Raw genomic sequence first — 27,916 nt, 5'->3', positions numbered from 1 at the left:
ACCCTCGGATTTTCTAAATAAACCAAAAAGGACCTGTAAAATTCCATATTAGTAAAGAAAGCGACTGTTCTGAGCTTACTTGGAAATTCCGGGGTTTGTTTTAACATAATAAACATCTGAAGGCAGTGACGTTTAAGTCATAAAAGCGCTCGATAGAAAAAAATCAATTGTTCGGAGAGAAACTATCACATTTAAAGTGAGTTGCGGTTGAGAGACTGCACGTTAATTACTTGGCATCATATGCAAGTAATTATATGATGGATGTCGCGTGGATGTCTCCCGGTTGGGACGACAAACAGCCGGTTAACCCTTCGGAGAGAAACTATCACATTTAAAGTGAGTTGCGGTTGAGAGACTGCACGTTAATTACTTGGCATCATATGCACGTGTTGTGTTGTTACAAACCACCATTTAGCCTATTGGAGATTTATTATATTTGGAGTTTATAGAAAGCACAGGGCTGTGGACATTTATACTTCCGAGTACCCCTGAAGTTACCACACCTCCATCAGTAGCCGGAGACTATCTCAACTTCTTTTCTTCCTCTAGGAAAGACTCCTTCGTGTGCTACTCTAACGGAGAGTCAAGGACCCTTCTGAGACCCAGAAACAAAGTAAGAAGTCACCATGAAGCTGGCCACAATTCGCAGTGTCTGCTGTAGCGTCCGAGTGCGTGCTTCCCGTCCAGGAAGCAGATTCAGCGGCATGTCGCGTGGATGTCTCCCGGTTTGGACGACAAACAGCCGGTTAACCCTTCGGACTGCTAGCACCGTTACTAGCAGCGGGACGAGCCCGACTTTAACTGCAAACTTCGGGAAACTTTTCAAAGAGGACGAATGGTCCGAATGCAGCAGATCAGTGGGGTAAGAAATTTTGTGTATTAAACGTTTATATTTCAATTCAGTATATTTTGGCTTAGTTTCGTTTAGAAAGTGTAACTATTTTATGCTGTAGTTCGCTCGAGAGACAAACGGCTCAGGTTTGGCTAACAGCCAGTTCCCCACGTGCACCCAGATGATGCAATCTCTCTGTGTTGTTACTAAACATGCAATTTATACAGCAAACACGGGCAAAATTAATGGAAGAAATTAATGAATAGATGGATGATTGAGGGAAGTTAATTCATTACCAGTTAAGATGATATACTGTAAATTCAGGGTAGTTTGTTTTACAAAGTTCTATTTTAAATATGGGATTTCATCTGACATAATGTTGGTTTCTAGTTTTATTTTTTTGTGATTTTTTTTAAAAGAGAGAATATTGCACCAACAGTTTGAGATGGGGTTGATAAAGTTAATGTTTACATTTCTGCGTAAAATGTAGGTCATTGTCACTATAGAGGCCCCTCCCACTCAGTTACCAGAGATAATCGGTCTTTCAGTCCCAATACAGACATTTAATTTGGCACACAAATTAACAAAATCCGTTCTATTTCAAATTGATTGTGGTAATCCAGTTGGTGTATGCATTATTTATTGATCTATATGTAAAGGAGGAAAAAAGAAGACACTGAAACAATGCAGCAAAATTTTGCTTAGTAGCAAAACAAAACGATGATAAAATATTCCTGGTGGAACAGTACAATAAATTGAATTGTAATCTTCATCACAATTCTTGGGTAGTACTTCATTACCCACTTCACAGTATATTTCAGTTCTACAGCTGTCTGTGGCTTTTAAAATCTGCTTGGCTTTCACCATTGTAAAGCTGTGTACCTTAATGCTTATTTACAGGGAAGTAGTTCAGAGTACCCAGGAGGCAATTGCAACACTGCAAAGAAGAAGTCCTGACATCCAGCCCCTGCTAGTCATTTTACAGGTAATGTATGGCATCGCCGTTCCGAAGATCATAGAGACAAAATATAAACTCCAGCAAAAGCCTTTTTAACTGTACTTGACCAAACTTTGTGGACATGACTTGATTTTTCTTAATGTGCCTTTGACCTCAGGAGTATCTTTTTTTTATTGACACTGTTGCGTTGCTGTACAATCTGGTTGGTCTCTGTGTTTTAATCATGATTTTGTGTTCATCTCGAAGGCTGGTGAAAATGGCAGCATGTTGGAAATCAATAAGAAAGTTGCTGGCAAGGTGGTCTTCCCTTTTTCTTTTTTTTTTTACACTCCATTGTGTGAATATTTGTTTTTGAAATTTACTCAGTGGCTGAAATATCCATGTCTGTCTCTTCATAGATTGGCTTGAATGTCACTCAGATTTGTTTGGCAAAGAACTGCAGTGAAGATGAAGTAAGTAACACTGACTAACAGGTTGGATTCCTTGTAAGCAAGTCTGTACATGCTTTGCCAGGCTTCTTTTGGGTGTGATCATGGTTGCTTACTTTTCAGTGATTTAGTCAATATTTTTAACTTTATGCTTCTAATGTAATTATTTATTCATTTGCGACGCAATTGTTAGCCTAGCTGCTTGATATATTGTTGGTGAAGCTGCTCAACAGCTACTTTGGCTCAGCTGGGTCTTCCCTCCTTATTCATTCAGAAGCAATGGATATTTCTGGGAATTGCTCAGTCGTTTATTTAATAGCAGGTGAATAGCAGGAACCTGCTGCTCAGCTTCTCTACTTTCACACATCTTTGCTGTTTCTGTATCTTTGCTTGCATGTAGATAATAGAAGAGTTGCTGAAGCTTAACGATGACCCCAAGGTGCATGGAGTCTTTCTCCACCTCCCACCAGCTTCCCTCACTAGTCGAGTGCTCAACGCACTTAAACCAGAGAAAGATGTTGATTGGTAAGATCTTGTGAGAGTATTTTGGCTGACAGAAGGATGAGCATTATTTCATGGATGGTAAATGGTGTTGAGCTGTAGGAACATGTGATAAGTTGCACAAAAGGGCAACTTATCACACTTGGCTTACTTTTGACTTGTGATGTTTACCCACAAGTCAAAAGTAAGCCACTGGTCATGGTTTGTCCTAAAATATTGTGCATGTCACATTTGATCCCAATCAAGTAGGCCTGCAAAAAATTAAGACAAATTGTACAGCATGTGTCTTCCTAAAACAGGGGAATGGGAACATTAGTAAGGTACGCTATGTAATAACCACAAATTGAAGGGGACTGGTTTAAAATCATGAAAGTTTAAGTTCTTTTACTTAAAAGGCCTCAAGTTGTGCTTATTTTTATTCTATCGGTATAATGAGCAAAGTTAACCTCTTTATCTTGAAAGCAGAGCGTTTGAACTTTTAGTAGACTGTATGTGATATTTTAACAAAGCTTCAGGTATATGGAAATTACTTCTTCAGTCTATCAAATTCTTTCCAACCATAGAAAGTTTTGTCATGGTTTTATTTAGTAATATGTGATGAACTTTGAAGTAAATGCATAATAAACAAAGCAATACATTTTTCAAAACTTTTTTTTTTTTGTTCTTTTTGCTTCTTGCAACATAGCATTTCCAATTTGAATATAGGCCGCCTGGTGAGAGGAGACATGAGCAAAGGTTTTGTACCACCGATGGCAAGTGCTGTTTTGGATCTGCTGGGAAAACATGGTGAGTTTCTGCCAAAACAAGCTCTTTGTCGTTTATTGCAAGAACACTTGAGCATCTCTGTAAACGCAGAAGGGCTGTGATGATGTGTATATATTTTTTTTTCTCTCAATGTTTGTCTTAATAAGCAATTTTCTTTGTTTGGCATATAAAAGTTGCCTCACTGGGACATAAAAATAACCTTTTGTATATCCATCCAAACATCATCAGTGTTGCATGTTAATAATTTGTTTCTTCATGATTTCATTGTCTGCATGTGTGTTTACTTGGATGCTTATTACTGTATTTGAAATAAAATATTCCAGAACAAACATTTTACTTATTTGAGCATGATGCCTGAGTGATCACTTTGTTACTCATTTTGACTAATTAAGAGTTGTGTAGAAGCAAAATATTAGAAAATATGTATTATTGTTTTACACAATGTTTTCATTTAATTGAATGCTTTTCATTGTTTTTTATATTGGATGTATTTATACATCTTTCTTAAATATTTTGAGAGTTGTGAAGAAATCTACATAGTTTATTGAACACAGGACTTGTATTCCAACATGTTGTAAATGTTTTTGCAGATGCGTCTTTGAAAGGAAAATCAGTGTTGCTGGTAGGAGGACAAGGACCACTCAGGTTGGCCCTACAGTGCCTGATTGAAAGAAGTGGGATGACTGTTCAAACAAATCATTGGAACTCGAATAGCTTGAAGACACAGGTTTGTTGAGTTTCATTGTATCTTTTTTTTTTGATACCATTCTGCTATTCTAGTAAATGACCACAAGGGGACACTATTGGCTTCATAAAATGTGATCCTAACTAAACCAACTGATATTTGTTTTCAACTTGTATTAATGTGTGTTTTTGTTCACCTGTAATTTATGTCTGAGTTGCAAAACACATTTCTTAGTTGTGTGCTTTCACTTCTTTCTTCATTAGGTATTGCAGGCTGATGCTGTATTTCTTTTAAGTGCGGGAAACATGGACATCCCGCCGTCCTGGGCTCGACCAGAGACGGTCATCATTCACTGCGAGTCGGCCCTGGAGCCAGGTATGACTGATTACTTTCTACATGCCTCCATCTGAGCAGAAAGTTAACTAGACAAAGCATTTCTTTGCACTTTTTTTTAAAGATAAAGCACAATCAAGATATATTATGTACAAAATAATTGAAATACAAGATGGAAACAAACTGGGAGCCAGAAAAGAGAAACAAAGTCTGTTATTTGCTCTGATTTGCATGTGCGACAAATGGCTGTTTGTTAGGTGTGATAGTAAGTGCATTGCAGTGAATAGAGATGAATGCATGAATAATTTACTAAAATACTCACAATGATAACGCTTGTGTTAACTGAGCAATCTACTTTAACTGGGAAAACCTTTTTGCTGAACTTTTTTCTTTTCTTTTTTTCGTGGAATTTAAAAACTGTCCATAAAAATTAAGTTTCATCGTAGTTGCGTCAGAGATCCTTCTGGGGCACATAGACATCCATAGATTTCATCATTTTAATACTTTTTCTTTTTTGTATGTACATTAGTACAAGTAAATTTCTGCTTGTTTTGCATAATATGAAATCCAGATGACGACCTCATTGACATGTCCTCAATATCTGGATTAGCATACCTCACAGCTGTCTACAGAGCACAGGTCTGTTCTGTTCTTTTTTTTTTTTTAAGTTTTTTTTTTTTTTTTTTACCTCTCCTTAACTATTATGTGCTTCAAACAATGATCTAATACTTTTAAAAACCTTAATTTCCATTTATTTATTTTTTCCTATTAGAATGTGACACACGGCTGCAGTCGGTGGCTTCAGGAGCAGCAGTACAGACCCTGGAATCTGCGCAGCTGTAAACTTCAGCCATTAAACCCTGTTCCAACGTATGGACTTCCAAATATTAACACATGAAATTACGACTTCCCATATATAACTATATATTCTGCAAATTTTTTATCGTACATGGGCACAACAGACATTGTTAGACTGCTGTTGAAATAAATGTCATGTTGTCATGGTATTCAAACATAATAAAATAAAATGCTCATCTGCTGTTTTAGTGACATTGAGATCTCAAGGGCTCAGACACCAAAACCTGTAGCTCAGCTGGCCGAGGAAATTGGTTTGCTGCCAGAGGAGCTTGAAGCTTATGGGAGGAACAAAGCTAAGGTCCAACTCTCCCTCTTGGACCGCCTCCACTCTCAGCCTGATGGCAAATATGTTTTGGTTGCTGGGTATGTGATGTACAGTATTTTGGAGTTCAGACACAACTTGAGAAGCATAAACCACAATCTGAAGACAAAGATTAAAAAAAAAAATCCTAAAACCTCCTTTTGTTTGTATATTTAGTATAACTCCAACTCCATTTGGTGAAGGTAAAACCACAGTGACCGTAGGTCTGGTTCAGGCCTTGTCTGCCCACCTCAAGCTCAACTCCTTTGCCTGCCTTCGACAGCCTTCTCAGGGACCGACCTTTGGAGTTAAAGGTTAGGATTAATGGGTGTTGGATGCATCCTCTTTGGATTTTTATTTTTATTTTTTTACTATATTAAGAAGGTAAACATTGGTTGTTTATAGAAATAGCCATTCTAAAAACAAAATTTGTATTTGAAATAATAATAATGCTTGTGATAAGGGTTGTGGTTGTTTTTACTAAATCCATTAAAGCATGGAAAGCCAGAGATCTGGAGATGATCTTATACATCGGGATTAATGAAACTCCGGTTTATGCATTTTTGGGTGGAGTAGTTCATTTAGAGTCTAACACTCACCAGTTGTCCTCTTGTCTTTCTTTAACTGTTCTACCTCTGCTTTGTGCCTAGGGGGAGCTGCAGGAGGGGGCTATGCCCAGGTCATCCCTATGGAGGAGGTGAGATGTGCTGACAGGCAGAACTAGAGAAGACTTTAAAGATCTGAGATATGCAGAGACAAGCCATTTAAAAAAAAAAAAAAGTCATCCACACATTTCTGTACAGCAGTGACTCTATACTTTTCTTTCTACAACATGCCAGCTTTCTTTTTTCAGTCTCTAATTTCACTTTCACTTCCATAAGAACAAACTTATTATTAGACCAGAAAAATCAGTTTTCATGTTGACTTGGAATGAGTGGAGATCAGCTTATCAGAAACTTAAAATTCTGTTCTTTTTCTAACCATTACCATTTTTATTATTACTAACAAGCTTTCAAATACAGTCCTTCACAAAATGTATTTATTTTTTCCACCCATAAAACACCTTGAACTCCCCCATCAGTTCAACCTCCATTTGACTGGTGACATCCATGCCATCACAGCAGCTAACAACCTGCTGGCGGCAGCCATCGATGCCAGGATGCTCCATGAGGCCACGCAGTCCGACAAGGTGACTGTAAATTAAGTACAAATGTGTAATTTACTGTTAGTATTTGGTTTATTAGGAAAATAAGTAAATTAACATTTTTAGCTTAAAATTAGTTGAAAATGTATTTGTATTTAAAAAAATATATATATATTTTTTTTTTTCTCATGTAGTCGCTGTTCAATAGATTGGTTCCTTCTGTATATGGAGTTAGAAAATTCTCTCCCATCCAGATCTCCAGGCTTCGGGTAAGTCTAAATACTACAATATGCAAAGTTCTTGAGAGCATAATACAATTGAAGGATGATTGCTTTCTCCACTAGGGGGCCTCAGTTTACCTTTACAAATATACTATGTTCATATATTTGTTATGTCTGTTAAGTCTTATATATATTTTTTTAGAATAATCATTCCTGCTGCACATTTTGTAATCTGGCAGTAGAATCCTCAGCTTTTTATAATCCTGTTTGCATTTTTTATATGTCCAAATCAGAGAAAATTGGATGGCTGTATTTGCTTGAGTCCAGTGACAAACCTAAATGTTGCATTTACCAAATACTTTTTTTCAAAAAGCATAAAGAGGAATCCAAAATCTGTATTTCTGTTTTGTTCTCCACTTCATTTCAGCGTCTTGGTATCGATAAAACTGATCCTGCCTCTCTTACACCAGAAGAAGTCAGCAGCTTTGTGCGCCTTGATTTCGATCCATCACAAATTACCTGGCAGAGAGGTATTTCTACAACTACATGTTCACTTGCTCACCGTAGTTGGTTGTAGCAAACTCTAAGAAATACTGTAGAGTTGTTTCTTAAATCTGAAAAATATTTGAGCTTAACCTTTCACTTGCTTCTAGCTATTATTTCAAACATTTGAAATTTTATGTGCAACATTATGCAGCAAAATGTTCAATTGTGCATTCCTTCATCAGATTTGCTCATTTATAAACAAATATTTAATATTGTTTACCACACTTAGTTCATAGTAGCTGCAGAAAACTCTGCTCACTCAGTTGTAGCTAAAAAAAACAAAAAAAAAAACAAACATACATGGGCAACTCTAAATGATTTGTAAATGTTTTCCAGTTAGGCATTTATTTGGATAAAGAGACATGGGCTGCATAAAAAAACTTGCCAGACTAAACTCAAAAAGGTACTGGCTGGTCCCAGAGCAACAAACAAGTGGGGATCGCTTGGCATTGCTTCAGGGGGACAAACGGCAGAGTTAAAATGGCATGACTTGGACTGGGACTTATTCTGAAACGATATAAAGACCGTACAAATACGTTACCATTAGGGAGAAACATCCGAGCCAGCCATTGAACCATCCCTGGTTAATGCATCCTGAAGTTATTTTGTGTTAAATGAATGTTACACTTGTAATCAATCATATTTCTATACCAGAGTGTGGTTAGGATTGCTGTTGGGGCTATGTTACCTACAGCAATGTTGGTTTAAATTTGTCATTGACACAAAGCAGCTGGGTGTTGCTATGACTGATGTGGCATTAATCCCAGTGGCTGCGGAGGCCATTTTTAAGAAAAAGTCCTTGAGATTAAAAAAAAAACAGTAAAGTTTAAGGGTGACAGAGAAATATGTCTTTTTTTTCCCTCCCCTCTATTTTTTTATTGCGCTAAATGACCCAGTGAATACTGCTGAGCTAACAAGGATCCCAGCTGCTGGGAGCCACAAAGAAAACTTTCTCAGCCACAGATTTGAAGACTTGTTTTATGTGCTGAAGTAGGAAACCCGGACCGATTACACTGCTTATCTTTTGAAAGACTTTAACAGTTAAAATAGGAAATAAATTTGCTGCAGATTCATTGATGGAGGTATCGGTTTTAAATAGATGGAGGAATTAAAAGATTATGCTCATTTTTGCATCTGACATGTGTGGAAAACCCCAAAGTACTTAAAAAGAAATGCTGTTGGTTTGATGCATTTATTGAATAAGTCCAAATATTTACCATCTTTTTGTCTTTATGATCTTGATCACCAAAATATTGAATGGCCAAGTACAATCTCTGGGCAATCAATGGATTCATTTCTAATCCAAATTTTCAAATCTGCATTTATAATTTATAGGACATGTCACTTTAATTATTGTGAGCTGATATGTAATTTTGCTTTTTCAGTTGTTGATACAAATGACCGTTTCTTGAGGAAAATCACAGTGGGACAGGCAAGCACTGAAAAAGGACAGATCAGAGAGGTATGGTGGTTTAATGTCATGAATCGTCTGACACTGTTTATTATTATTTCCTTCTTGTTATAAATCCAAAGAAAATTTTAAACATGAGAATTTGTTTAAAAGTGAAAAACTAATAGTTTTTAGCTTAATGCATTAATCTGACCTCATGGTCTCCTAGTCTTTAAGCATAATATGGGAACTCCTTGTTGATTTAAAATGTCTTTTACTTACTTGCTTATTAGTCAGGCTATTTATTTTGTTAGCATTAGGTCTCGGCTGTGTTTTAAAACCGCATAAATAAGTTTAATATGAGTAAATGGTTGTGCTCCTTTAGTTTCTATGCAATAACTGTTTGACATAATTCTAAATTCTCAAATGTAAGTTAGAAAAGTGCTTGGGAGTCTTCTTTCAGCCGGCTCACTTGAAGCACACAGCAACAGGTGGAGGAGGAGCAGTGGCACTGCATTTATCTGTAGAAAAGTTTGGTTATGCAATGATTTTCTCTGGCATCTCGTTGAAATGGCATTAAAGCATATTTACAATTTAGTGAATAATTTTTTTTAAGCTAGCTTTTGAAAACCTTGTATTTCGATGATGTTAACAGGCCCACACCTACACTCCACCGCACTCTCTGTGATGCTGCCCAGCTGTACTTTAGCCACATATCAGCAGTAATGACAGCTAAATGAAATTCAGCGAATAAACAGTTCAGGTCCATGGGAAGCAAGCAGCCTTAAGTGAAAGCAAATGTTTACACAAGAAGGAAAATGACCCACCCATATACACACAGCTACACTCCTCCACACCCACCTGAAATAACCCCCTAAGCTGTCTCAGCATATGCTTATATTTACTGCCATCCATTCTGTTTCATTCCTTTGGCCTCCACCTTCCTCCACTACTGGATACTCTATAGCCCCTCAGGGTATTATGACTGGGAGCGGGAGGGGAGATCCTGAGGTCCTTGTTGGATTAATGTGATTCAAGACATTTTTCTCTCCCTTTGTTAAAATCTGTGTGAGAGTCATGGAATGAAGACGTCCACTGTTATCTGCTTCCCTTTTTAAATGACCACTTATTCACTCATGTTCTCAAAGTCTTTTTAGTTTCACATAAATTACAACATAATCTCTCATTGAAATGAGTTAAACATGTTTCTCGTTACATTCTCCCCATAAAATCATCACTCCAAACTGGGCTGCTTTCATAAGCCATATTTTGTTGCCCATGCAAAAAAACCAGGTGACTAAAGGGATTTTTTATTTTTATTTTACCCTGGCGCCACAGTGTTATTTCTGGTGTCTTGAGAAATACTCTATTAGTGTTTAGACTCTCAAATCTGTCTTTATTTACAGGGTGCTTTTTACAACACAGTTTCAAAACGATAATGGTGGGAATTATTGTGCACGGTTGTTTTGAATGTGCTGTCTTAGCAAAAATGGAACTGTTTTCTTTCGACTTTTAGACTGGTTTTGACATTGCAGTAGCCAGTGAGATCATGGCTATTCTGGCCCTCGCGGATAGCCTAAAGGACATGAAGAACAGATTGGCCCGCATTGTGGTGGGATCCAGTCGCTCTGGAGAACCTGTCACAGCGGAGGACTTGGTGGGTTTTATGAAGAAATTATTTCATCCCAAAGAATGTTCTAACTCGACCTCCCAGTGTTTACTTCATATCTGTAAGTGTTTTGGTTGAAAAATTGCTTAAAAATGTTGGGACTTAATCGAACATTTACATTTGACTCATGTTTGAACAAAAATATAAAAATGAAAATGTCTGACAAAACCAGGTGCAGTACAGGTATACTTATGCCAGTAAAGAGTCTTTCCATAAACATGGATTCTTAATTCCAGTTTGCATGATTTTATGGTCAATGGAAACGCAGTCGGTGAATTAAAAGATGGGCTGAGATAAATATTGTTTAACATCATGCTGGATCTTGCTGTCCTCCTTACTGCTTGTAATGACTTTTTGTTGGTTGTATCTTTATCTTTTTTCCTTCATCCTGTTTTCTGTTTCAAAACTGATAACTTTTAATTTGAGTGTATAATTTTTAACGTTTTACAAAATGTCTGTAATTTGATTGTGTACCGTAATTCTTCCTCCCTGCAATTTTCCACCAGTCAGTTAAAAAAAAAAAGTATGCTTTCTGGGTCAGACGCATTAATGCTTAACTCCCTCCGCCCATGTTAATTCAAAACAACGTGCAGCTTTGCTTGTATCTCATGAATAGGATGTTAAGCAGAGTCTTCCTGCTTCTTGTGCTATCGGCCTTCACTTTCCCACACATGACTGCAATGTTTGAGAGCAACAGACATTCAAATTGACCATAGTTCACAGGGGCACAGTTTTTATTTTATTTTTTTGCTCATATTTGCAGATTTGGCATATAACCATAAACTATAGTGTAGAAATGGCAGTATGGAAATTATTTAGTACAGTTAATAATGAACAATTACAATTCCTTGGTTTATTTTGGATGCTTTTAAATTCTCTATGTGGCCTATTTGTAAAGTCTTTGTTTCCAGCAGCTTTCCTCATTTTTCTTTCTTTCTTGTCTGACAGGGGGTAAGTGGTGCCCTTGCAGTGCTAATGAAAGATGCCATCAAGCCCACACTGATGCAGACCCTTGAGGTGAGAAAAAAAGTATTTCTCACTTAAGCTGTGATATCTGGTGTGATAACTAGATGAACAGATAACACACTTGGATGTAAACTCTTTGTTTCAGGCTGAAAAATGCTGCACAATGTTTTTTCTTTATTTTCTTGGACAGATATAAAACTGAAATTTTCAATGTTAAGTCATGCATCATCTTTCTTTTTGTTTCTTTTTTTTAAACATAAACTGACATTTTTTGTTTATTTGTTCCTTGTTGAACAAGAAGTTTGATCACATCTACCAAGTGGGAAAAATAAACACAGCTTGTCACACGTACTGTGTATTCTGAGCGTATGGAGAGGAAGGGGGGGACTTTTGTATGGAGCAAAGATTTTGTTACTCTTTGAGTTTTTGTTTTTGGAGGAAACTCTACGGCCCTGCTGTGTGAAACCATTTCCTGTGTGGGTTTCCTGTGATTCTGGTCAGGGAGCTGGTATCAGGACCAACCGGACCTCAGAGCTGCATGAGAACTTTCCACCGAACTTGACCAATTATTCCCCTTTTTGCCCTCTTGACTTGTGCCGGTGATGAACACGGATTCACTCAAGGATCTAGAGCTCTCATCTGAAAACGTGTGCTTTGTTGCAGTGGACTTGTCTCTATATCAGATGGGATGGAGTCTAAAAGAGACTGAGCATAATGAGAAGAGATTTTTTTTTTTTTTTTTTACCTACTCCCTGTGTACGTGTCTGTTTAGCAGACCTCAGCCATTCTTTGAGGTTTTCCAAACATCCTCTCTCCATGGGGTTTCAAAAAACAACTCCAGGCATCTTTCCTGAGGGGAGACTGGAGAGCGTAGCATAAACTGAGCCTCTCGAGTCCTGATGCTGCCTCATGTCAAAGGTTACGGGATTTGTGCATGGTTTTGCAGCTGGTATGATGCACAAGTTGCTCAAAATGAGGAAATATTGACATGATCTCGATGTTCCTGTTATGTTCATCTTCCTTCCCGGCCTTCATTATCCCATTCAACACTTGGGGATTTGACACTCGGGTTTTCATCACTCTGCCGTTGCTGATGCATCTCCTGAAAGAGTGAAAAGTTCAGGGGTCCCAAACGAACATTATTCCGATTCTTTGACGTTTACATTTATGTTGAAAACATGAATGACAAGCATGGAATAACATCGTTTTTCCAACTGTGCACTCAGTTTCCTCCTACAGCAAATGCGGATCTGATTCATGCAACTTTCTCAACTGTTCAAAACAAAAAACAAAAAAAAACAGTTTGCAGCTTTTCCCAGAGCCTTGTTTCACCCAGATTTGCTCCTCTGAGGGAAGACTGTTTATGCAGGCAGTATAGAGGTATGCAAACAAAGCCTTAGAAAATCGTATTAGGCCGTCCCATCCTTCCTCTTTCCTCTGTTAAGGAATCTACATTCAGTGTGACAATAGGTCAGCTGGTTTTTTTTAGTCACAAAGTTGTCGCCTTTTTAGAGTCCAACGTGATTGTGTTGGTATTTTGCTCTTGAAGAATAGCAATTGTCTTCAGTCATGCATGCATTTGTGGAAGCCAGCTATAAACTCGAGGATCTGTGAGAGTTAGTGAGAGCTTTTAAAGAGTTGCTTTCTACTTATAGCATCCTTGTGGCTAAGGAGGGTTTGTTTTTCTTTGGGGGAGGTTTTTGTATTGCATTTTTTTTCTCCTTTTGTCTGTTACTTTGGAGACCCATGGTATACAACAAATGTATTATTTCAGTTATATGTCAACATTTTGCTACAAGTGTAACAGAAGTGATCAGTTCATAAAAATGTTAACAAAACGATCTGTTTTTTAGGATGAGATAAATCAATATAATTTTCAGAATATATTAACTTTATCTGTCAAGAACAAAAAGCCCTTAGCAGATAAAAATGTTCATGGGCAGCATTATATTTCCAAAGAGTCTAGACAGAAATATGTACTTTAGACCATAGAGTTGGTGTGAGTTTAAAAATGTTTTCTGTTTAATAACTTACTTTTTAAGCCCTTGTTCTTTGTTGGTAGCATGCTCATAGGCCAACTGAGCAGCAGTCGTGTTTTAGTTCCGTTTCAGGATTTTGTTTGTTGCTGTAAAGAAAGTTACATCAATTTAAGTAGCAGCAGAAGAAACTGGCTCTTAAGGCGCTTCTTCAGCTTGTGTTTTCAATCTTTAGAGAGTAATCTGCGTCAACACTTGGAAGTAAGGACCCAGACTTGGGTTGACATGTCAGTCAAGCACCTCTTAACTTGTCTCTGCTGTTCAAACACTTAGTCAGCCAAAGTGCATTGAAACCCCACTATTTACCCTGAAGTGTGACTGAAAGTTGTTCTTTTTGGTAAAGAAAGAAGCTGGTTTTTCTGCCAGGCTTGGGAAGTTGCTAGGGTTACACTGTTTTCTAAACTGTTGTATGTTTGTGTGCCCCTTTAATTGTCGCAGGGTACGCCAGTGTTTGTCCATGCCGGGCCCTTTGCCAACATCGCCCATGGAAGCTCCTCAGTGTTGGCAGACAAGCTGGCTTTGAAGTTGGTTGGACAGGATGGCTATGTGGGTAAGGTCCTTACAGAAAGATCACACACAGCCTCACTGTGGAAGGACAGCAGAACTAGATGAGCTTTGCTTTTAAAACCACAGCTGGTGGGATGAAATGATGACTTAGGATTTAGATTGACCACAGTGATGAACTTCAGCTGTTGCAACATTTGGCTTTTATCCGTCTTCATTTTTCACTGTGGCTCTGTTCCACTTGGCTCTGATGAACCGCTGTAGTATCCTCCTCTGGTCTTCAACTCCTTTCTAAGAAACTGACCAAGAGATTGTGCAAAAACAGCAGAGAGGAAGGAAGCAAGTTGATAATCTTAAGAGGCCCAGGAATGCTTTAGAGTAAACCACACTAATCCCTTCAATGTCGAAGCACACTTGAGTATTTTACATTTTATCTGTTCATATCTAGCCTGCTCCTCGTTTTGTCTTCATTTCCTGTGACACAGGCTACGTTTGGAATGCCCGAGTTTTCCAGGTGTATACATGCAGTTTTTTACTCCATGGTTTATTTCTAAGAGTTTGACCAGTGTTTTCTGTATAAAAGGATATGTGCTGCATTTAATCAAACTGTCACTTGCTGTTTAAGCACAGAATTTAATTTCCAACTGTGGCTGAGGATGCTTGTGTGTTTTAGGCCTCAGCTTCTCTTCACCCCAATTGTTTTCCATCTGTCCATCTTAATCCCCCCTCCTCTGTCCTTGTGTTTGTTACCTGACTCTCAGATATGCCTAGAACTCGACCTCCCTTGTTTTTCCTCCCCAGGCAGCTCTTTTTTTTTTAAACTCCACCTATTTCAGCTAATGAAGCACAAGTTATTTTTTTTGTTTTGTTTTATTTTTGTTTTCTTTTGCATGGCCATTGAAGATATAAAACTTAAGATTTCTCACAATTTTTGGACATGCATCACCCTCTGGTATGTGCTTTGATACATAAGCTTAAATTTGTTAAAAATCAGATCAGGTTTACTTTGAGGATTATGTTACTCTTTGATGTACTGTTGAATTCAGAGTAGTCTTTTAAAAAGGAGAGTTGGTCAAAATGGTAATTGGCAGCTTGGACATCAAAGAAAACTAGAAACCTGTATTGATTTAAAAAAAACTAAAGTAATGTACGTGAATAACTTGCTACAGCTTTTAAAATAACTAATTTAGTGTTTGTTTTTGTTTTAAGTAAGGCTGGAGTTTGCATGCGAGAAGATGAAATTCTGGTAATATTTTTAATCAAGGTCTGATCTTCAGGAAACCTGTTATTGGAAAGTTGAATTTTGCTCACAAAGAAGACTTTAGAGGACTGCTTGACATTCATTTGTATAAAATGTTCTTAATAATGCTAAAGAGTTTGCATTTCCTCATGTATGTAAAGAAAATTCAAGCCTTTTGTTCTTCTCTCCAAAAGTTATGGATTATGAGACAAGTGAGACCGCAATGATTTGATACTAACCAAAGATGACAGCCGTAACAACGGAATCTGCGTCTCGCTTTTTTTTTTTCATTTAAGGATGGCTAATTCCAATGAGGATGGCAGCCAGTCACTTTGTGACTCAAAATTGAAAACACTGCTGCATACAAAATGTCAAACATGTTATAAGGGAGGTCAAAACTAAAATAAGACATCTTTTTTATGTTTGTATGCAAGTTGTCTTAAAATTACACTATGGCAGCATCAGAAGTTAAGAACTGAAGTTGGGAAATCTGCCAAGATCCCAGAGTCAAATCTGCGTGATCCTGAGCTTTTTTCTTTTTTTTTCTCCCAGAAATTGGCTTAAGTTTTTTCTTTTTCTTTTTTTTTTTTTTGATGATTGATTAATAAAGGGTAGGTATCTTTATTAGTTTGAGTCTTCCACTCTTCTTTTTATTTCTTTTTTTTTATTGGCTTTGTTTTGTGGGTGGTGCACTTTCCGTCCACTTTAATTCTCCCTGAAGGAAGTACTTGAACCTTTTCTGACCTCAGATGTTTGAGGGGATCATAGTGATATTACTCATGGTCATGCTATATCATGCTTCTTGTTATTGTGGTGCGCGTTGGAATCTGGGATTAACGTGAAGAATTGCTGCTCTCTGTGGGGAGGAGGGTGGAAATCTGGGAATCCCACACACCAGATGTGTGTGATTCCTATATCATTAGCTGTCTGGATTACAAACTACTAAAAACCCCTGGCTCCTACTTTCAGGACAATTTCCCACGTTAAAAAAAATCTGCCTAAAGGATTGTATTAAAAAAAAAACATTGAGTCTGTTTTTACATGTTTGGTCAGATTGATTTATCATTAAATATGGACGTTTTAATTAGATGGTGGCTGAGGAAAAATGTTTATTTAAGGTGCTATTGCAAGAAAGACTGGATCAGTTTTTCTTGTTCATTTCAAACAACTTTAATGTTTTACTTTGGAAAATATGTACAGACAGTTAATGGAGGTATCGATGTTGCTTAATCTGCAGCAGTGCTGTTGGTAACAAGCCTTTGTTTTAATTCCAACTCTATGGTCAGACCTAAAACTTTGCTTTCATTCTCATGCTTTTTATGACGTCAAGTGACAGCCTAACTTTACTTTCTGAAGCTAGTAAAGCTGTAAATTTACTGTAAAGGATAAAAATCTGCTCATGTGTATCTGCTTGCTTTCAGAAACTTATTGGATATTTTTTTCCTTGTAGGGATAAATTGACAGCTGTCCGTCAAAACTTAACAGGCATCTCAAAGCTGTCTGCACATCACTAGATGAAGTAATGTTAATCGCTTAATGTATACACACTCAAATGACTCGGAAGAGGAAACTACGTCTGAGACTTCTTGTTTTTTAGCTTTCTCAAGAGGGCCTGGTTCAGTGTTGTCCATATCAGAGACCCTCTGTCTTTTAGAAAGCACTTAGCTTGAACCCATTACTCGGTGCATTACATCTACTCAGACAGAAAGCTGTCTCTCCTGATGTTCTGCACTTTAGGTGAAGACTTGATGAGATCATCTGTTGTTTTTTTTATTCAGGTCAACTTTGATTTATATACAGTATTGCCAATAAACTGATGAGGTGGAACATTAAGCAATATTGACAGATGATGGTCACACAATCAACTGTTTTCCAGAATCCACCTTAAATGTTTTTCTCAGTTCAGCAGCTGTGATTCAATTCAAATAATCATTATTTAAACAATCTTCATTGTCTTCATATTGCTGAAAAAGTGCTACTATCATACATGCATGTCTTCCTCCAGTGACTGAAGCTGGGTTTGGAGCAGACATCGGGATGGAGAAATTCTTTAATATCAAATGTCGGGCGTCGGGTTTGAGGCCCAACGTGATGGTGCTGGTTGCAACTGTTCGTGCGCTGAAGATGCATGGAGGTGGCCCAAATGTAAGCTTATGCATTATGACCAGCACATTTAAAGTAATACTTACAATTTTATAGTATCAGCTTTCTTCCTTTTCATTAGTTACATTAAATGTCTAGCACAGTGACGGTTATTCCAATTATTTTTCTGTTTCCAATGATCTGCCTTGCTGTGTTTTAGGTGTCTGCTGGTGCTCCTCTTCCCAAAGAGTATATCGATGAGGTATGAGCTTAAAATATCAATGTGCATAGAAACATAAAAAGCATGGAGAAAATGAGATGAGCATGAAAGTGCACATGAGCTGATTGGTTGTTTTGAACATAACTTCCAATCAAATGAAAATAAATGACGTGGCATGTTTTTAATTTCATTTAGTCTAAGGTTCATGATGTGACCAACACAGTTAAAGCCACTTGTATGAGAATTTAAATGGGACAGGACATGAGATGACATATGAAATTAGAGTGCTGCCACTCCTATGCTAACGGGCTCTGTTGCTGCGGCTTTATTTTCAGCCGCAGTCAGAGCTCCACCTGTAAGAGTAGATAAGCAAGAACATGGTTATTTGATTATCAGCTCAAACAGAACATTAGTTTGTGGTTTCCTGGTATGTGAGGCGCAGCTGAAGGGAGGTGCGTTTCTGTTTGTGTGTGCAGTGTGTGTGTGTGTTTATTGATACCTGGCCAGAATCCCTGGACTCCGAGGCCAATTCAGCTGTGTAAATAATCGCACAGTGTAAGTTAATTATGACGCTTGTAATAAAAACCAGAAGTACAGAGAAAAACAGAACCAGGGACGTGCATTAATTGGACTTGTATGGACTTGGTTAACAAAGTCTGCAGGGACTCGGAGAAACACACACACACAAAGTCCAAGACTAGATTTCTATATGCAGTTAATTTATTCTCCTTTGGAGTAGCTGCCATTTTGGTATAGAGGACAATGACAATAACAAATGGTACAGAGTGGAATATTTTATCAGAGTTCATTACCAGAGCAAGTACGATAGAATAAATATTAATATCCCTAAACAAATTTAAAAGTGACCATTTAAGCCCCAAAACGGTTTTAAAGGAAAGTCAATTTGTTTTGGCTCCTCAGCTAAATTGTTGAACAGGAAATGACGGCATTTAAGCTTGACTTCCTCTGAAATCGCAAATTTCCTGTGTGACAGACCAACTTATCTCTCTCCAATTTAATTTACCAGTTACAACTCAACTTGATCATTATTATGGCAACCATGGTACTAGAACTTGTATGTATTTTTATTTGGGGGGGGAAAAATCCTTTCTCTTCAGTTGTATACTACTTTTTACCATATAAAGTCCGAATATAACTAGTAGAAAACTGCTTTAATACTAATGAAAAATATTTTAAATAAAGATACCGTAACACATCTATTTTTTGATGTCTGAGTTGTTTGTTTTTTTTTCTTGTAGAACCTGAGTCTTGTTGCAGGTGGTTGCCATAGCAATCTTAAGAAACAAATCCAGAATGCTCACCTCTTTGGGGTTCCTGTAGTGGTGGCACTAAACGTTTTCAAGTAAGACAAACTTTTACAAATCCAGAACTACCAACCTTTATTTATTGCATTATTTAATACAAAAAAAAACATTATTTCTGCTTTATTCATTGTGCGTTCTCGCATCATTCACGTCTCACAATGTCACCACTGTGATCTCTCAGGACGGACACGCAGGCGGAGATTGACCTGGTGTGTCAGCTCGCCAAGGAGTGCGGTGCTTCTGACGCCGTGCCATGTCGGCACTGGTCGCAGGGTGGGCGGGGCTCTCTGGAGCTGGCCATGGCGGTGAAAGAGGCAGCTGGCAGGCCCACAAACTTCCAGTTCCTGTATAATACAGAGGTGAACACGGCTGTAAATTTGCTTCATTGCACTGTAATACTTTTATTTGCCTATTTCTGGATACTGTTTGTATCTGATGTTAATTTATTTGTTTCCTCCAAACACTGTGGATGTACAAAAAGCATCAGCTGTTTGGAGTTAGTCAGATTGAGTAGTTGTGACTTAAATTAACTCGGCTTTCCCATTTACAGTATGCTTGTCTCCCTTTGCAAGAGTACAACAATGAACATTGAGTTCAAACTCCTAGATAGCCAAAAGATTAGTTTGCATTATTCAGTCCTAAAGTTGTATTCCTCAATTCATCACTGACAGATTCTGAAAACATTTTATTTTGGACGTACAGTCTAATTCATGGCGTTGCCTTTGAACCTCATTACTTAGTTGTGTTCTTTTTCACTGCACTGAATCTGTATTTCGCTACAAAAGTATTGACTTTATTCCCTCGATCTTCTTTTGACGTTAACTCCATACAGATGTGTTCTCTGTTTACTTGGATCTAATTTCCCCTCCTTCCACGGACTTTTCTGTGTGTGTATCCACCTGTTGCTGAAGCGCTCCCTTTCCTACAGATGCCGATCCTGGAGAAGATCAGAACAATAGCCCAGAAGGTGTATGGAGCTGAGGACATCGATCTGTCTCCAGAGGCCAGCAGCAAAATAGATTACTACAATCAACAAGTGAGATCACTGCTGCTGTAATAACTGACTGACAGTGACAGGAATCATGTAGCAACTCTCACTCGTACTGTTTAACCCTTTCTTTCTTGTATTTAGGGCTATGGGTCTTTACCCATCTGCATGGCCAAGACTCATCTGTCCCTGTCCCACATGCCTGACAAGAAGGGCACACCCACTGGATTTGTTTTGCCAATCAGAGACGTCCGTGCAAGCGTCGGCGCAGGCTTCATTTTCCCACTGGTGGGAATGGTAAGTGGGCTTTTGGAAGGATTTAGATGATAAAACTAGTCAGACATACCTTTGACGACGAAATATTATCCCTGGCAAATGGTTGATATGATTTGGTTTAAAATGATGTCCTTAAGGGCTTTACAGAAATAAGGCCATCCCTCTCTGTCTCTTTCTGCTCATCCGTTATTTATTCATGTGTCCATCGATCCATTTATTGCTCCACCTGGCTATCCATCAGTCCACCCATTCAGCCATTCATCCATATCTATCCCTCTCTCCACCTAATCATCAATCTGGCCTGTGGCGTTTGCAGCTTCCATATTTAAAACCTGACCGCTGTACCAATAACTTTCATAAATCAAAACTTTAAAAGAAGGTTTAAAATGGTTAAGTTTGAAGTGAACCTTGCCTTAAGCTGCAACCAACACAGTTAAAGCCAGTTGTGCTTCTTGCTAAGGACACTGAGACCATCTTTTTTTTATTATTACTATTATTTGCTACAATCCAACTTTGATATTTGACCTCTAATGGCTACATGTGGCTGCTTTTAGTTAGTTCAGTAAGAAATTATAGATTAGGATCTTGTATAGTCTCACATTCTGGATTTTTTTTCCTTCTTCCCATCATTTCTAAGTTCATCACCAAGCAGTTTTTGTTTTTCTAATAATTTCTACTTTTTCTGCTTGTTGTATTATTGTTTTGAGGAACCATTTGCTGGGTGGAGCCCCTCAGCCATCGATGGGCCAGGCAGGAAGGAAGTCGCTTCCTGCGTTTTTCGCCTCCCGCTGTTTCACCAGCATGCCCTTAGGGTCCGGTTTGGATAGTCGAGGGCGTAGATGTCAACCGCTGGCCATGCTGAGCAACAACGTTGCTGGCATCCCTCCCCTCTCCCTAACCGCTCTTTGATCTGCCACTCACACAATGACAACACCTAAACTTTGACTTCTTACTCAGAAAGGGAGTCTCTGATCTGTTCTCTGAACTGCTCAGCTGACTGGCTTCAGATTGTTGTCAAAGGCTTCTGTCTTTAAGGATAATGTCCTTTTTAAACTGGCCAAATTAACGTTTTGCATGTTTTTATATTTCCATTTGGATATCATCCGCTTCTGAAAATAGCCTAAGCACTTAAAAAAAAACAACAAAAAAACACCCAGGCATTTTTGGAAATAAGTTAATATTTTTGGGGGTTTGGAAAAAATTTTTTTTTCCAAAACCTCCCGATTGTTACCTAGCAACCTAAACCGAGCTCTAGCACATTTGGTCAGCTGGTTTTACCCTGGAGCCACTGTACAATCGCTGCTGGAAAAGATGAGAGTTTTGTGTTGACTTACCATCCAGAAACCACTTGTTTTTCAAAGATGTACAGTTGTATAATTGCGCATCTGTTTGCAGCCATTTTCACATTTGAGTGTAAACGTTGAGTTGATGGGTGTGGTCAGCAGCCACTTATTTAAAGTGACAGCGGCCCTAAAACAGCAGATCATTCTGAAAGGAGCTCAAAATGGGCAGAACTGACCAGATTAAAATCTCATCATCTAACAATGATTTTGTGTAAAAAAAAAAATGTAACGAACATGTTTTCTATAGCCCAAAGAAGCACATAGGTCACCTTTGAATCTGTTTCTGGAAGATGCAACATTTAAATGTTAGAAGTGAGCAGGAATGACATTTTTGCTGTATTTAGTATTAAATGAAAAAACAAAAACATTTGAAAGGAGTTGACTGGAACAGGTGGAATAGAGAGTGTGGGGGTACTGGGTAGTCTCTACAAGGGAAGGATGGGGGGTCTTTACTGGGTGAAGAATCATCCTGATGTCATTCTTCAGATATGTCAGGGAGGAGTAGCAAACAGAACAATGAACCTTTGTGGTGGTGGGAAATTAACAGAACTGTTTAAGGCTGGATGGGATAAATTCTCAAAACTGATTAAAAACCTGAACAAACGCATAATTGTAATTGACTGCTATGTTTAGTCAATATAAATTGGTGCAAGGATTAGAAAAAGCTGGAGTTAATCATCGTACAGTGGATCGATTTCAGTTCATGATCTCCGTTCACCTCTTCAGATACTATTTTGCTGTTGACTGACTCTTCTCCAAGATCGCTGGGGGGTAAAATCCAGCTACACTGTGTCCTGCAGGGTTTTTCCCCACAAAGGCACATTGTGTCTGCGGATAATGAAGCGACTTATTTAGCCGAGTGGGGTTTCCAACTTTAGACACGGCGTGTTATGTGTTTCTGCGAGTGCCAACTTGTTCTCAGGCTTGAGAGGAGGGACTGGCCGAACAACTCATCTTTTGTTGCTTTGAAGATTGAAAGAAAACCTTCGGCTTCGCATGTCTGAGTCTTTTGATATTTAAATTTGCTGACTGATTTTATTCTGACAGGACAAGAAGGTTGAACTTAAGTGTTTAGCTGTGACATGAAGGTCTGTCATCCACATCTTTTTATTTAGGTAAATGAATGGAACATCAGTGGAAGACATTCTGTGAAGTTTTTATTTGGGAATACCATGAATTATGCTAATTAATTACCATATATTTGCATGATAAAATGCTGAACGGATCATTAAGTCACAGTGATGCTTTTCAAATCAATTTAATGATAAATATGGAAAATATTCCTGCCTCAACAGGTTGAGGATTTCTTCAAGGAAGCTGGATGACTCCACAACTAGCTTGATTTAAGATTTGGGTGTATTTTCATACAATACCTTTAGAGGTATTGTATGAAAACAATACCTCAATAAATCAGCCTTTTGAGATTGCTCTTTCATTGTCGTTTTGTCTAATTTTTCCTCAAAAGTTGAAGTAATGTTGACTGTTTCCTTGTTAATAAGGATTTAATGTATTGTTTGCACAAAAAGCTTCAATAGTTGCAGTCATAAGTTTTATACAATAGCTACATTAGTTTTCAAAGCAGATGGTAGTAGAATGCCGTGTTAAATGGAGATGGAAGCCAAGAACAACCAAAAATAGGCCAAAAACTATTTATTTTCTTGTGATATGAAGACCTTTGCTTTCAGAGAAAGTTCTTAGTCTTTTTGAGCTCACTGAATAAATGTGGTGCAAAAATAAGTGGTATTGCCAAGTTTTAAGCAGGTGGAAACGCTAGAAGTTTTCAACTAAAACACATGGTGATTGATGATGCATTCAAGTACCTCTCGTAAACTACGTAATCCAATAAATTAGCCTTTTGAGATTGCACTTTCATTGTCATTTTGGATAACAACTTGCCCCTGTGATAATTTTTCAAGTCAAAATCGTTTACCTCCCTTTGATCTTTAGACCTGATCATTAAGTAGCATAGAGAAACAATAATGGTTCAGTGATCAGGGTCCCACCACATCGGTGTTTTTACAGTATTTATTTATTTAATGGCATGTTTAGATAAAGTACAGGAAGTTACTGGGATCTTATGACAAATGGTGTGCTGATTTAGGTTGACTACTGATATCACAGTATGCCAACATTATTTCAAAAATGATCATTTTCATTCAAAACAACCTTATAGTTTAAAGATATTTTGATAAAATGCCAAAGCAGGCAAACCATGAACCTTTCAGGCTTGATTTGATCATAAGGAAATATTTACAGTTGAGTTTTGCAGTTATGGCGTGAAAACTGTGATATTTTGTAAAAGAAAAGACAAATATTTTTATAATTACTTTAGTAGTTTTACTCTGGATTGTTACCCAATGACAGTCTCATACAGACCTGTAACTGTTGGGAGAGACACTTTTATTTATTTATTATTCCTCATTTCCTCCTTACTGTAAATCATTTAATTACCTTTAGATGACGACCGGGCTCCTTTACTTGAATCTCGTTACTCATCAATTGAGTCATCTACAATCGTTTCTGGAGTTTTTAGGATGTCACACAGCTGAAACGCAACCAGCAAGCCGAGCAGGCGTTGGCAGTCCACATCCGCTGTGTTACATTGTGTATACATGTCCACCCGGTTTTGTCCCTTTTGGTTTACTCTTCATCCTGCGCTTCCTCAGACAGGAAACTCTCTGCTCACTTCCTCCTGTCTCATTTCCACTAATGGGCCCATAAAACTGCCCCTGGGTCAGTAGAAAGGAGGCATGCAAAGAATGTCCCTGCCTGTCTAATGAGCAAGATGATTTGCTGTTTGTGGACTGGACGATCCAACTTTCCAGACAGGAAAAGTGTTTAAGATGCACATGAGAACAAATCGTGACTCAATTTGTGTTCAGTTTATTTAATTTAGTTACAGTACTTGAAACTGGCATCTTGTGAGTCTCCATTCACATGACTGGGTTCCCAGTGATGTCACTAATTTGATTAGTTTCCTCAGCACCTCAATGTTTGTTTCTTTTTTTGTGCTGTCCCTAAAATGTCATGCATTTCTTACACTCAATTTTTCATTGTTAAAGTGTTAAATGGTCCCAGATTTTAAACATTTTGTTGTATATGCCTTGTTTTCATTGGCTGTTGTAGTTCTGAGGACTTTGCGTGTTACTACTCTGTAACAAAGCTGCAAGGCCAAAGATTTTATTCTCTTCTGAAAACACTTACAGCTTGTTTAAAGAATTGAAATCAAAATGTTCGTGTTACATGACCCGCGAACAGCTTCTCTGTCATGGAAAAGCATATTTTTAACAAGGTCTGGCTTGAAAATAGGGAATTCGATAGTTGGTTAAAAGATGTTGTCAATAACGGTTAGGGGTAAAAACGACACCATCAGGAACATCTGGATGCCAGCTGCTGCTCCAGACCACAGCACACCTTCCCTGGACAACTCGGCTTTCAAGCATTGAATATTCTAGTGGAAAAAATAAAAATAATACCCATGGCTGAAGTCCAGGGAAAATTGACCAGCTAGCCAAATGTGTGTTTACTTTGAAAGAGTGTTTAAGTTACTCAACCTAGATGCAAGAGCAATGAAGTCTGATCCCAAAAATGTGTGAGGTAAAAATAGTCAATGGTTAGCTAAAACTTTGCCAACCTAAGTTATTCAATAAGTTACACTTTAGACATCAAGCAAATAAAGTTTCACTGTTAGGCCATTTTTGTGATTTTCGCAGGCCTTAAATTTAAATGTTAAGGTTATTAAAATGTCTCAAAGTTCAAGTTGATTTGTATAAACCAGCAGAAACCTTGCTTTGTAGTTTCAGCTTAAGAAATCTGTTTTGATTATTGAGGAAAAATATTCTGGTCTAGATGAACCGGCTGTTCTCACAATTGTTCGAGTGGAAATAAAAAGTGTTTAGGATTACTAAGATTTACTCATTTTTGAGTATGAAGCTGGATGTTTTTTTTATTTTGACTTGAACACTATTTTTCGGATATGACTAGACTTTATCCATTCAATGCAGACATTTAATCATACCTTTAGTAATATTAGTCTAAATTTTACTATTGTTTCCAGTTTCCTCTGTCCATTATGTAGCTTCATTGCGTCACAAATGGAGTGGTAGTGATGAATAATTTTAATGTTTTTCTGCTGCTCTTGTCATACAGCTGCTTATCGTCTTCCCAGTAACTTCCCGAGACCATTTTGTTGTTTTCGAAGCGTTCTGTCATTTAAACTGACTTGTGTTTTTGATTAATGCTGTACAAATGCATAGGTCTTAGATGTTGCTTTATTCATTAAAGTTTTCAGATTTTGTTTTAAAATATGTGCAGTTTGCTAAGCAGTGAACTCATCTGTTAGCTGGTGAAATGTTTTTTTGCGTTCTATTTTAACTCTGCCTCCTACCTTAAGGGCAGCCCTCTTGTCCTCTTTAAGAACAAGGCTACCATTTTCTACACTGTTGACATTCAGTTAAATGAGTCCAGATTGTTGTTATTGGACCTGTGGGGGTTGATCCCACTCTAATTATCAGGTCTTGATGTTGAATTTTGCAGGTTATCTTTTGGTTTCTAACAGCTGTGTTGTGGTGAATAGTCTAATTTATGGCTTTGGTTATTGTTATGTATGTTGTAACCTTCTTTAATTTTAACGTCACTGACATACTCATGAAATTTGCCAGTAAATGAAGTCTGAAGGTTTTTGTCAACTCAAACTATCAAGAGTTTCCTTCCTGGTTTAGGCCTATAGTATTATAACACCATTAAAGTGGCTCAAAATAAATGTGAACAGTTTGGAGCAGTAAACAATAACGGTGAAAAAACTTTGTTGCTTTTTTGTGTGTGTGTTTTTTCAGATGAGCACAATGCCTGGCCTGCCCACCCGCCCCTGTTTCTATGACATAGACCTTGATCCTGAAACGGAGGAGATCATCGGCCTTTTCTGAGCAACATAAAGATATTCCTGTAGGTTTCATCCAGTTCAATTTAAGCTACTTCATACCTGGTGTCATAAGCAGCTGCAGTTTTTTACATTTTATTTTTTACTCCGTCTTACCAAAGTGTTAATAACCTTTTGAAATTTTTCTTGGTTTGTCGCATTAAATTCGGACAGCACTGTGTTAAATTGGGTTGTTAAGTGATTCATCAACACAAAGTAAGGCAGAAATTAACTTGCACATTTTTTTTTTTTTTGACTAATGAAAATCTGAAAGTGTGCCATGTATCATTTACATGCCATCAGAAGAAAGTGGATCATATGGCAGATAATGTGTTATTGTTCTTTGAATTAGCTAAAAATGTTTATAGACCAAAAACTTTGCCTCGCCTGATGACCTGCAACACTTTTCAGGCTTATTATTGTAAATCACTTTGAAAGCTCATTTAATTTCCTTAAATTCACTCCGTTCTGTTTTTCTCTTGCTAAAAGTCTCAATTTAAAATCAAGATTGTTGTTGTAACTTGACAAAATGCGAAAAGTTTTTTGGGGGATTTTAGTACTTTTATCAAGGTTTGCAGTTTATAAAATGTTTCACTGCCTCATCCAGTATGGTTTTCTTCCTACATTTTTTTTTTTTTGTGTGTGTGTTCCTAGGTTTTTTTCTCAGGATCCATCACACTCTACTATACCCTGTACGTCTGACTCAGTGTGATGACTTGCATTTCCTCAAAAGGCCTACAATTCCTACAGCTGTTAAAGTAGCCGCACATCAACAGCCTTGTGCTCAAATGGGCCTATTTTTTTGATATTAGAGCACAAATCAACCACAATACCCCAGGACTCAAGCTGTTACCCAGGCAGCCAGTGTGAGCAGATAAAAGCTTAATGTGGTAACAATCCTGCAGACTCATTTCACCTAACTAGCTCTAAATGAGATTGACGCTGCGGCTTCAGGAGCAGCAAATCAAACAGGAGCTCTTGGGATCATTTGTTATTCTTGTTAACCCTCCTGTCATGTTCATTTCTGAGGTACAGCAATAATGTTCCGGGGTCAGTTTGACCTGTGGAGTGTTTAATCATGCAATAGTGTGAGAAATCAAAAAAAGTCCTCAAAAACATTTTTGATTATTAACTCCATTACTAACCATTTGAAACAATATTTGTGTAATGATATTTTGTTATTTCTCACAAATAAAGGATCAATGACTACAATTTACTAATTTGGACATAAAAAATGTAGATTACAGCAATAATGTTCCGGGGTCAGTTTGACCTGTGGAGTGTTTAATCATGCAATAGTGTGAGAAACCACACTATTGCATCTGCAGGAGTAATGTGGATTACATTTTTTATGTCCACTAAAAAAACCAGCAGACAAAAAAAAAAA

The 27,916-nt window shown here is 37.7% G+C and overlaps 1 protein-coding gene across 2 annotated transcripts; it reads left to right on the top strand.

Moving 5' to 3' along the window:
- Positions 1–152: 152 nt before the first annotated feature.
- On the top strand, positions 153–27,916 carry mthfd1l (methylenetetrahydrofolate dehydrogenase (NADP+ dependent) 1 like). Of its 2 annotated transcripts, none has more exons than XM_007547322.2 (28): positions 153–336; positions 550–862; positions 1,733–1,817; positions 2,037–2,087; positions 2,189–2,242; positions 2,619–2,743; positions 3,405–3,505; positions 4,075–4,211; positions 4,433–4,544; positions 5,074–5,141; positions 5,275–5,372; positions 5,550–5,723; positions 5,839–5,975; positions 6,312–6,358; positions 6,743–6,850; positions 7,000–7,074; positions 7,454–7,556; positions 8,958–9,034; positions 10,479–10,619; positions 11,580–11,648; positions 14,072–14,183; positions 17,383–17,522; positions 17,680–17,721; positions 18,939–19,042; positions 19,186–19,363; positions 19,933–20,040; positions 20,137–20,289; positions 20,976–21,364. In XM_007547322.2, the coding sequence occupies exons 2-28, from the start codon at positions 627–629 to the stop codon at positions 21,093–21,095; spliced, it is 2,955 nt and encodes a 984-aa protein (XP_007547384.1). In that variant the 5' UTR covers positions 153–336; positions 550–626; the 3' UTR covers positions 21,096–21,364. The 2 variants fall into 2 exon arrangements, with proteins under 2 accessions (XP_007547384.1, XP_007547399.1); XM_007547337.2 differs by lacking the exons at positions 153–336; positions 20,976–21,364 and adding exons at positions 26,447–26,555; positions 27,184–27,916 and having other exon boundaries at positions 410–862.

This window comes from Poecilia formosa, unplaced genomic scaffold (genome assembly GCF_000485575.1).
Source record: "Poecilia formosa unplaced genomic scaffold, Poecilia_formosa-5.1.2 Scaffold1, whole genome shotgun sequence".
NCBI lineage: Eukaryota > Metazoa > Chordata > Actinopteri > Cyprinodontiformes > Poeciliidae > Poecilia > Poecilia formosa.
Note: the sequence above shows the minus strand (reverse complement) of the source record. Positions and strands in the feature narration are given on the sequence as shown.